The 11385-nt window shown below is 39.0% G+C and overlaps 2 protein-coding genes across 3 annotated transcripts; one reads left to right on the top strand and one right to left on the bottom strand.

Moving 5' to 3' along the window:
* The first annotated feature begins 3367 nt into the window (after window positions 1-3367).
* LOC116260979 (F-box protein SKIP24) lies at window positions 3368-7086 on the top strand. Of its 2 annotated transcripts, XR_007574324.1 has the most exons (5): window positions 3368-3864; window positions 4725-4898; window positions 5612-5774; window positions 5856-6623; window positions 6741-7086. XR_007574324.1 is itself a non-coding variant. In XM_031639533.2 (4 exons), exons 1-4 carry the CDS (start codon window positions 3644-3646, stop codon window positions 6069-6071), a joined length of 774 nt encoding a protein of 257 aa, XP_031495393.1. In that variant the 5' UTR covers window positions 3368-3643; the 3' UTR covers window positions 6072-7086. The 2 variants fall into 2 exon arrangements, 1 of the variants encoding a protein (XP_031495393.1); XM_031639533.2 differs by having other exon boundaries at window positions 5856-7086.
* On the bottom strand, window positions 7086-9195 carry LOC116260978 ((+)-neomenthol dehydrogenase). Its single transcript, XM_031639532.2, has 5 exons — window positions 9038-9195; window positions 8695-8938; window positions 7918-7995; window positions 7581-7763; window positions 7086-7487 (listed from the first exon to the last, which is right to left on the bottom strand). Exons 1-5 carry the CDS (start codon window positions 9049-9051, stop codon window positions 7110-7112), a joined length of 897 nt encoding a protein of 298 aa, XP_031495392.1. The 5' UTR covers window positions 9052-9195; the 3' UTR covers window positions 7086-7109.
* Between the last annotated feature and the right edge of the window lie 2190 nt (window positions 9196-11385).

The raw sequence follows: 11385 nt of genomic DNA, 5'->3' as shown, positions 1-11385 counted from the left end.
ACAAATTATATATATATATATATAATATATAGCTAAAAATTAAAAATATGTCTCTAAAAAATAGTTATTCATCAGCAACAATTTGTAGTGCAACAATAGTTCACTGCAAACAGTGATTGATAGTGCATTTAATAATAGTTTATGGTATTTTAAATTAGGAATTTTTAACTTTTAACCATCCACAATCACTACTAACATTTAACAAGTTTGAATGCATATAGTTGTCAATCATAAAGAGATTTCATGAGATGGCGCAAGCAAAAACTGCCAAAGTTTGCTCACTTAACGACAGAGGTGAGGTCATCAATTTAAGGAGATCCAAGCGAAAGCAATAATAAAACATACCTAGAGTAATTAAGATACTGTGCAATTTACAAGCTACCAGTCAGAATGATGCTGACGTTTGTTACTGTCTATCAAATCATGCGTTTACGAGTAATTTTTTCTAGTGTTTGCTACTTCTATCTTGATATCATTTAGCTCTCGTTTGCTTCATAATGTATTTTCTTTTTTCTTTTCTTTTAACAAAAAGGTACACCAATGAAGACAAAACTAGGCTCATTCGTCTCATAATTAACGTCCCTTTCCTCCTCTTTATATAATGAAAAGTACGCCTATCAAGACAAAAACCGGACCCCGTGTGCCCTCCATTGTCCGTACAGAAAAATCTGGTCTTTTTTTGTCCAGAAAACACAATTTTTTTAGATTATATATATATATATATATATATATATATATATAAACCCTCTCCTCAAAAAAAATGTAAATATGTTAATTTAAAAAATTTCATTTATCTTATATAAAAATTTTGAAATAATTCTGTAGTCTTGTTAAAATTTTGAAACTATAATTTAACTCTTATAAAAGAAAAAATTATGATTCTACTATGGATTATAGCACGTCAAAATGGCCTTTTGTCCATACAACTCGGGGAAAAGCTTGTCCCATTTTAATTCAAATAGGCCACGAAAGTTTCCAATGTCTCTGTTAGCTTCACAACCTCCAACAATATATGTTGTCTACGAAAATTGGGAGATAATGTCTTTTGAGACTTTCTGTCCATCCCATACACACGCAATGGGAACAAGCATTCAAGGGACATTCATGAAAATGTATATAAACTAGGAGGCGTTTTCGTCTGTCAGGTAAAAATTGTGACAAAGGAATCAAAATTAGTGAGGGCAACGTGGTAATTTACTCCAGGCGCGGTGGGCCACACCTCCCGGCTAGTCGGCCGACAACTAGGGGGACCCCCCTTTGGGCCCCACGCTTTCCCTCTCCTGTCACCTTCTCCGGATTTGTCCAAGAAAAATCAAAACAACCTTCGCTTTTTCATAATTCTTGAAACCTGCTTGTTTGTTTTGTTATGAACAAATTTTGATTGATTGTATAGAAATATTTCATTTTACGGGATCTTACCTTTCTCATTTTATATTATGATACCGATCCTATTTTTTGTGCTTCGAGGTGATAAACAATTTAAAAACTTAAACTCATATAACTATATATGAATATAACCTTTCTTCAAAATGAACTTCGTAATGGTAAAAGTATATATATATATATATATATATATAATGTGGAGAAAATTTAAGTGTAGGATGGTATATTATATTAGATCCAGGGATGTTCGATCTTTTGAATGCCACAAACACACAAAAAAATGAGTATATTAATTTGAGCTCAAATATTACATGTGGTAAGAGGGGGTTGTAATAAGCGTCAATAAGACCTTGAGATTGGATCAACTCCCAACATGCCATTTACGTCTTGAACTTTTTCATAATATCTAATTGCAAATCTTGGTGATTGCGACTTCAGATTTTTTTGTCTTTTTTTTTAAGAAACCTCTTCATCGGCATCATCATCATCAGGACAAACACATATATATATATATATATATATATATATAAAAGAGAGAAACATAAACTTCTATTCTTATTTAGTAACGTAACATATTCTAATTGGCCATAATTTCACACAATATATAACCCTGATTTAGTGGGGCATCCTTGATCATATGGAATTTCAATCCTTCGTATATGAAAGCCTCAAAAAGGGAAGCAAATCCTCACCAGGTTTGCAGGTTTCTAGCTTCAAGTCCATAGATTTCTAATTCAATATAAGGTTGGTTGACTAAATGTCTCTCTTACAAACAAATCTTTGGCTCAACCACTTTTATTTTACATGTTTAGTGCAAACTTTGAAGCGCATAGAGGTATTAATGATTTGGATTCTACTTGACCGATATGATGTGTCACACCAAAAGATACACCCTCACGATTGCAAAATTTCTTCTTAGCATGGTTCAAATCCGCTTTAGAAAGTTTTTCTCCCACTTCATGTTTGTTCATAAATCCCCATAGAGAATTCAGTTCCTTTTAGAACTTCATACTCTACTTTAGTGAAAGATCTAGAAATTGTTTATTACAGATTCCAAAAATTTCATTGGAACCAAGAAACACTATTGTATGGGCAACTATGAAGATCCATGGAGCTCTCCTTAACAAACTTTAGTCATAATTTGAAATACCTTTATAAAATGTCTAATGATCCATTAAACATGATTCTTAGAGATTTTGACTTGGTTGATGCATGAATTGGCATGACTTATTCACAATATATGTTGCAGTTGGTCTTAATCTAAGACTTGCATTCTATAACTTTGCCATACAACTATTATGGAATCACTAACTTTTTTCTTTTGCTATTAAGGGGTAAAGAAGCATTTATAAATCTAGTGAACCTTGCGAGTCATCATCATCTTTATCACTTAGACAATCCAGGATTTGTGCTGCTAGCTCATCAACTATATGGTGACAATTATGAAACATAGTGTATAATCAATGCTCATACCATTGAGTGCTAAAACTAAAAGTTTTATTGATCTCTCCATCAACAAACATGTTCTTGACTCTCAAAATTTTGATCATAAGATTTTCAATCTTTCTCAATAGTAAATTAAATGCAACAAAATGACAAAAGAAGTTGGAGGACATAATACACCAAATGTAAACTTGGGGAGCACAAAACTTGGAACCTTTAGCCTTGAAGTGCTCATCTCAATTTCCAATCTCCTTTTTGTCTAAGTAAAAAATATTTTCTTTTATCCCATTCATAATGATATCTCATTATTTCATCAATATTTTATTAGTTTATATAACGTTTCATACAACTCATAAATCTTTTGTTATCTTATAAACATTATCTTATATTTATGTTTCTATCCGTTATCTTATTATCTTATGAATTTTTTATTATTTTATAAATATTATTTTTATATTTATTTATTATTTCATTATATATTTATTATCTTACGCCGCACATTTACATGTCGATAATATTAAGGTCGTCACATACGCAAAACGGCGTACAAACTCTTTAAGTCTCGCCGGCGCCGCTACGCGTGCCTTCGGTCCTGGAGCGAGTACCTCTTCCGCCCTGGCATGAGTCGGTTCCTCCACTGGAAGGATCTCGTAACTCTTTAAGCTTTCCGTCGGGAACTTGGCATCAAAGGGGCCTTCCCCAAATTCCAGGGACTCCGGCTCCTCTCCATCGCAGGATCAGAGCAGGGGCGGGGAAATTCCCGTATCTTGTTTCCTCTCTTTCCAAGGGGAGTTCCCCGTTTCTGCAGTCCTCTTCAATGGCGGAGTTACCGGACGAAATCTGGCTCAGAATTCTGGACACCGGAGTTCGGGAGCGTGGATTGACGTTCCAAGACCTCTGCTGCCTCTCAATATCATGCCGCCGTCTCGACCGGCTGTCGAAGGAGGAACCCCTCTGGTCGGCGCTGCTCGCCATGGAGTTCCCGTTGCAGACGGTTTCGGCTTCGAAATCGCGGTTGAAGGACGTTTTCAGAATCAAGTAGAGCTCGTAATCCGTCTATTAGAACCCTCTTGCTTCTTCTGCATCTCGGGCAACCGGCAATTGCGTATTCCTTTTTGTTTTCTATGGAATCATCCGACTGAGTTTGTTTACTTTTTTCAATCTGTTTGAGATATTGGTGAATTGAGTTATTCGCTTGGTTATCGCGAGAAAGTTTTGTTGCAGCATTGACTTCTGCAAGTATTGGGAGAAAATTTGGAAGAGTCACTTGTGTTTGGAATTGAAACCAAAAGGCCGGTCTACCTCTCCTTGTTAATTTCTTAGACAAATCAAAATCTATACGTATAATCATGCAAACCATGAACATACCATTTGACGAAACCCATCGCTTGTTCCAAGGAATAGACGTTCTTCTCGAGAATAAGAGGGAGGAGACAAATTGCTAAAGGAATCCATTATATGATACATACAGTGGATTGAGTGGGGTATCTTCTCAAGCTCGCGATCTAATTCTGCCTGCAAAAACTCTCTGTGTGAGCTGTCTTGATGATAGAAAAGCGTTAGATTTACTCTTCTTGATACCCTTTTGCAGAAGTATGTAGAGAAAGCTAGCCTTGCTTGTATCTCTCCATGTCTCGTTTGTAGAGGACGTATGGATACATGCTTCACCAACCACTACTGACTACCCAGAAGGAAAAGGATTTTGGGGACGCCGTCACGATAGTGAGGACGACTTAGTAGATACCGTTACTGACTATTTTTTTGAAACTTAATTGCACGAAAATCTGATGGGTAGTTTGAATTGAAAAAATTTTCATTGGAAAGTTTAGGCCTTTCTGGTTTTCCGTCCGCTGGTTCTCTATTTTGTGTATCTTAAAATGTGTTTTTTTTTTGTTCAGGTTTGAAAGACACAAAGCACTGAAGCTTGCGGCACATAGAAGAGAAGTACTTAACGTTGAGAGCCGCATTGCTTCTGGTTCAAGGGAGTTGGACGAAGCGAACCGCCAACTGATGGCAGAGACTGGAAAATTGGATGTGGCACTCAAAGAATTAAAGGATTTGAAGAGAGCGAGGTACTTTCAAGTTTCAAGGTCTTGATACTCGTTTATATTGAATCAGTTTTGCGTCAAGTGCATTTGCCAGAATACTGTTCGGAAGGCAAAGCCTACCGATTTGTTGAACTGAAATTATAGGATTCTCTGTCAGATTTTTCTTAGAAGCCGACTGATGTAGTTCTCACTGGAAAAATCTTGACTTGCACTTGTTTCCTGACAATGTCGAGGAGACGGATAATAGGTTAGCAACTGGAACCTTCATTTTCCAGGAAGCAGTTGCGTTTAGTTAGATTGGACAACACCAAATTCTTAAGGCGTAAAGTATCCAACTCACATCTGCATATGCACATAAACTTCACATGACTCGCTCCAATTCGTGTGTGTGCACATGCCGTGTGTACTTACTGCAACACAGCGTAGCCCGAACTTAATGACTTCGTTGGGGGGCTGTTTGCGACTAATAATTTCTAAGATGGTGCCATGGTGGTATGCGGGATTTGGGAATATCTTTGCGTACAGGGGATATGGTCAGTTCATGATTATTCGGTTGAATGAAAGAAGTGTTTTGGTTTCTTGTTTGCCATTTCCTTCTCTGTTCATAATCCATTATTTGTCAGAAAAAATAGCATAATGGTATTTTGAAATCTTTACTTGATTTGAAGGTAGAGTTTCATTTTCCCAAACGCTCCTCGGAACTCTATTAAATAACAAAATAACAAAATCTCTTATAGGCAAGCTTCTGTAGCCTTAAATGTTTGGCAACCAGAAGTTGTACGTGCTAGGCAGAAGCAGATTGTTGAGCAGCACCCTGTGCCAATGGAATCTCGTATGCATGCATTGGAAATGGAGATTAGAGTATGCAAGCAACAGATTGCAAGATTTTCTAGGCGTGCTGTAAGTGTTCTCTTTTCAACGGTGGATATACAATGTTTGGATAAACTGGTTTCTTGATGGATGCGGGCATTCTCTTGACAGGAAGCTTTAAGGCAAAGGCTGGATGCTTCAAAAGAATATTTATCACATCTCAAATATCACCCTTTGCGTAGTTCTCAGTCGATAGCTGATAATGAGGGTGGCAAAGTTAAATGGAAAATGGTGAAGCTACAGGGCGAATGCAGTGGTGACAAGGTTGTCGATCAAGAAGAGACGTATCCTGGCCACAATGCTGTACGGAAAAGGCTGAAGATGTAGGACGAGGATTGACCGTTGTGGTGATTTCTCTGCTGAAATGAATGCAATCAGTCGTACAGCAACTGCTTGATGATGCTGAGCATGTACTCCTTGGTAACATCACTCACAAACAGAAATTTTTCAGCCCCGTCTTTCTACAGGCATTGTGGCATTGTGCAGTTGCTGGTTCTAGATTGCAGCTGATACTTGAGAAGAAGTAACTGCAAATGGGTTTTGCTGTTCTATTCACTGCTCTTCGTACGACTTTCTGAATGTGGGTTGTCTACTTCTTAGCCTCCTACCAGCAGGGGGTTCAATGTCTGCCAAACCTTAAGCTTGGTGTCATTGTTGAAAGGGCAAGCAGCAAACACGCATCTCGTGCAGATCTCTTCTAGCCGGACTTTATTGCTTCCTTGTAAATATAGCAATTGAATCGGCCAAGCACCACTCTTGCGCTGGTCATAAGACGGGGAAAGAGGGTGCAGATGCACCTTGAGATCACAATCAACGGCAACGTTTGTTGTTTTTCTGTACGTTGGATGACAATTCTTTTGTTATTAACTGAGAATAGAGGTGGCTATTCAAAATTCTCTTCAATTTGCTGTTGATTTTCACATCCTTGTATGTCTGTCGTCACTTGGGCCGTCATTTACCTAAGGGCATATTCTATTGACCTCTAAAAAATTTCAGGGTAATTGCTGTTGAAGCAGGATGTGTGTTGAGCGTTGATTTTCAGCTTCCAAGGAAATGATTGTTGTTCTAGAGCTGCTGCACATGGAGTTCAACTGACCCTTGAACATCTAATGCACGTATCAACAGAGCACGTGTGTATATGCCCACGTCTATGTGTGGACAGTATGCGTTGTTTTCAGATGACTAGCTCTTGATGCAAAGAGTATATGCTTTTGTGCGCGCGTTTCTTGAATAGTCATAGTTAGAAATGCTTTTCGCATGTTGGAGAAAGTGCTACTGCAGATGTCTGCTGAAAAGATTGCAGTCTTTTATGTTTATTAATCGAGATCAAAGAAGCTTGGGGACACAGGAAGTAAATTGACTTGATTAGAATGAAGCCATTTCCATCTGATGAAAATAATGTCCAGAAGGGCCATTTGGGGGCAGCAGAGCTAGCATGACTGGACCCTCTGCACCTTCTTCCACAGTCAGCACCCCTGTGTTCCAGTTCAGCTCCGTCTTCACAAATCCAGGATGCACGCAGTTTATGCACATCGTTGGGAACTTCTTCGCTAGAACTCTGGTGTAGGCATTGAGTGCAACTTTTGAGATGCTATAGGCAGGGAGCATATTTGGCCAACCATTTGCTTCAAGCTTGTCGTCCTTGAAATCACACAGAAACCTTTGCACCAGAGAGTCCAATTTCTCTTCAGTCAGAGAATCCAGGTCTCCAAACTCCTCCCTAATCTGTTCATTTGGAATCCTCTGGAGAAAATACGAAGGTAAACAATCCTATGTTAGTCCCATTGAAGTTCAAGCAGCATGTGAATGAAGTTCATACATCTGAACTGTTGTTACCCTCAATTCTGATCTAAGGGATGAGACATTGACAATTCTTGCACATGTGGAGTTCTGCAGAAGCGGAATGAGTGCTTCTGACACTCTTTTGCAACCATAGTAATTTGTTTCCAGGCATTCCTCCGCTTTCTCAGGCGTATATTGCAGCACTCCCTGAACCAACTTATGTGCCCTGCCCGATAGCTGCATCCACATTCAGAAGTATCATCTTTATATCATACTCTTGAACTGAAGAAGATGGTGTTCCCAACTTCCAGCTCTTGGTAATTGTCGAACTTAAAACTGAAAAGAAGCTACAAGTTTGGAACAGGAGCTTAACTCAAGGACCTGAACTTACCCAACAGTCGGGATCAATTTGCAGAGCCCTCAAACCTTCCTCGTCTGCTATAATTCCTGAAGCTCCTGCATTATTCACCTATTTGAAATACAACTATGTCACCGGCTGCCTTACTATCAACTTTATGAGAAGTTTTAAAACCAGTTTGACAGATGGTTAGAATATATTCTTAACTGAACTGAATTGATTTCCAATGAATGATTGTCGGGAGATAGCCCTCCACCTTTATTAAGAAAAGAATTGAATTGAAGATTAAGTTAATTTGATGCCATGGAAATGACCCAGTACCACTCATCAAACGAGCTAATGTAGCCCAATGATCGATTTAGCACGATGTACTCCTTCTATTCGAAGTGGACTTTGAAACCGAATTTCTCCTCAGGAGGATAGATGGAGCGATTCAGGATCAAGACCAACCTGCTCTGAGCTCTCAAACTACTTCTCTTTGCTCATGACTCCCTTGACTAGACTAACAAGAAGATCTTGACTTCAAAAAAAAAGAACTGTATTTTCTCTTCCGTCTGCAATTTCATATCTTTCTGTAGCTGCGAGGAGTTTGCACACTTTCATATTTTTCAGATATGTTCCAAATATTCGTTTCAATGAAACCTCAGAAATTGTCTCAAGTTTCTGCATTCAGCAACATTGAAAACAGTACTGGAACGACTAGAATATGGTTTTCTTCTTGCCCAGGGAGGAGACGGAGAAAAAATTATGAAGATGAGCAGGGTGGGACGAGTAGTTACTACTCACAATAAGCCTCGTTACTTGACTCACCAGGATATCGAGCCTGCCGAACTGGGATCGAATGAAGTCAGCCAGCGAAGCAACACTGGCGGGATCCGTCACATCCAGTTGGTGAAAGATCACGGTGGTGAGGCCGCGGCTCTTGAGATCCGCAACAGCTTCAAGCCCCCTGCTCTCATCCCTTGCAGTTAGAACCACTGTGATGCCCTCAGAAGCCAGACGGCGGACAACCGCCAACCCGATCCCTCTGTTGGCCCCTGTAACCACTGCATACCTGAAACAGAGAACCGCCATGATTAAATTTGATGACGATGGTGTTGCTTTCTTATTCCAAGACCTCTGGATTATGGAGGAAGAACATGGCACTGCGTACCTTTCTTCTCCCATTTCCCCCTTTTCTTTGTTCTACCGTGGCTCGTGAGGTAGTAGGAGCCTTTGCGAACCTAAATCCCTTAACTGCGTCGAGTCTAGGAAGATAAGGAGAGATGCTTCTCCCGATGCTGTCTCGGAGTCGAACTGAATCGTTTTGCAAACCAAACACGTATAATCAGCCTGTCTCTATTCAATGAGGAACAAGCTTTAGTTGCTTCGGTTTTTTCAAGGATTTTTGGAGTGACCATTCTTATAAATTCATTTGATAAGATTCATTTGATAAGTTGTATCGATTGATTGAGGAGGATCTGATTGGTGTAGCTCGTTCTCGTGCTATAGTTAGTTAATGATGTTTTAAACCACTCCTACATACCAAAAAAAGGATACACAGGGTCAAATTTGACGTACCAAGTTCGTCCTTTTTCTCCAACAAATTATGTTCGATGAGTTTAGCTCTTTATCCAACCAACTGCTGCTTATTGTAAAACTTTTTCAGCTCTTAAGTCTTGTGGATGGCATCCGAGTGAGCGGCCGGAGTGAGGTCCGAATGCCTCTTATTCTTTTAGACTTCGAAGTTATGGGCTGTGAGAATTTAGATGAGATATGATACACTCTTCAGTTTAAGGGTTGTGATTTTGCTTTTTACAGTAAATAAGAATAATAACCACGAGATGACATGTTGTCTACATGTTTGCCTGTTTGACCAGTTATGCTTCTACGCTCCCTTACTACAAGTCTTGTGGATGACATCTATTTGAGGATTTAAGAATGCAATCTGTTTTTTCGCCACTCTCCTTTCCATCATTAGGCTGAACAACCTTGTGTGGTGTATGTGTCTTTTCTTGTAGTATGTCATGATAATGACAAGTTGACTGGTAAATCAAATTAGAAACGCCAGCAAAAGAGAGCAGAAGCTTCCCCCTTCTTCTTGCTTCGAGTGTCTTATCGGGTCTTAACATGAAGCCGGTGCACCATCAACTTAGTGTTGTGCTCAAACCCATATGGCCGAAGGACTTCACACCCACAGGAAATGAAAGATAAATAACAGAGGGCGTCTTGTGTTGGACTTTGACAAGTACCACAAACCAAGGTTATAAATGGATCTAGGAATTGAATAATGTGGCTCCGTGTATATCTGTTGATTAGGTATGGAAAACAATGCAAATTAATTTAAAAGATGCCTTGTCTGATTGTAGGCTGGCTCCAACTCATGAAATAAGCTAAACACGCCAATCATGAATAATAGATCTTCAGCTATAGTTTATTTACAAACTACATAGAACACCTCTCATTAGCATATTCTTTGCCAACTACAGACAGCAACTTCACCCAAAAAAGACTGGAGAAGTATTGAATTGGTGTGGTAGATCTTAGCCCACACTATGCCATAATTCAGCTATCCGAAATGGATTCCAGACCGTGACAGAATACATGAGTAAGCCTCTTAGATATATATGTTCATAATCTTTTCTCAAGAAATTATGTATAAGATTATCCCCAGCCATGTTTACACTTGAATGTTACCTTTCTTAATGACACGTTTGTTGTGTACTGAATCAGAGGTATGTGTTGAATGTGATTTTGATGTGAAGTGCAACAATTTGGCACAAAACCAACAGAAAGTGGTTTGGGTGTGGTTAATCTTAGTTTCATAAAGCAAGTGTATAAAGTAGAAAGCCTTGTGTTTATGCCAATTGAGCCACTGACCTTAATCTTTGGCTGAATGCTGTTTGCTTCCTCTGCCACAACAGAGAATTATTTTCAACACCATGGAGACCAGACCACCCCTTGTTTGTGTTATTTTTGTACACCAAATTTGCTTCAGTAATTCGACTTTTCTTCATCAATGGGTTGCGCTCTATGATAACAAAAAAAAGATGCAGTCTAGAGTTGTTTAAATCTGGTTCAAACAGATGTTTTAAACGCACAATAGTCAGCAGGTAAGCCTCTAAATATAAACAATCAAGTCACCCTTTATTGATAGATTCAGTTGCCATCATCAATTGACGAGAAATATTCCTACCTTCAAACCCTGTTCTTCGTTACTTTTCTCTCCTTTTTCCTAGAAGTTTGCGGCTGCCGCTTTAATTGCATAACTCTAGATCTGAAATAGGGTATATATATGAATCAAGCAGAGCATTCACAACTCTGAATCAAGTCCATAAGCGAACAACTTGTGTATGGTCAGGTTGAGATGAAGATGAAAGAACCAACTCGATCGGCAAAAGTTGGTTCTTGTTTTTTTGGATAAGGTATTCTGGATTGAGATACTTATTGGCTTCTTCAAATCAATATGAGCAATAGAGAGACTTGATCCATCGGCGGGTTCTTGAAGCTCGTAAAAGATCA

Source organism: Nymphaea colorata, chromosome 9 (genome assembly GCF_008831285.2).
Source record: "Nymphaea colorata isolate Beijing-Zhang1983 chromosome 9, ASM883128v2, whole genome shotgun sequence".
In the NCBI taxonomy this organism is placed as follows: domain Eukaryota; kingdom Viridiplantae; phylum Streptophyta; class Magnoliopsida; order Nymphaeales; family Nymphaeaceae; genus Nymphaea; species Nymphaea colorata.
The sequence above is the reverse complement of the archived record's forward strand: the minus strand, read 5'-3'. Positions and strand labels throughout refer to the sequence as shown.

Coding starts and splice junctions, on each gene's coding strand:
- LOC116260979 (XM_031639533.2), top strand. CDS start 3,644: ATGGCGGAGTTACCGGACGAAATCTGGCTCAGAATTCTGGACACCGGA. Junction 4,899..5,611: donor AAGGATTTGAAGAGAGCGAG/GTACTTTCAAGT, acceptor AATCTCTTATAG/GCAAGCTTCTGTAGCCTTAA. Junction 5,775..5,855: donor CAAGATTTTCTAGGCGTGCT/GTAAGTGTTCTC, acceptor TTCTCTTGACAG/GAAGCTTTAAGGCAAAGGCT.
- LOC116260978 (XM_031639532.2), bottom strand. Junction 7,996..8,694: donor TCGGCAGGCTCGATATCCTG/GTGAGTCAAGTA, acceptor TATTTCAAATAG/GTGAATAATGCAGGAGCTTC. Junction 7,488..7,580: donor CCCTTAGATCAGAATTGAGG/GTAACAACAGTT, acceptor TATTTTCTCCAG/AGGATTCCAAATGAACAGAT.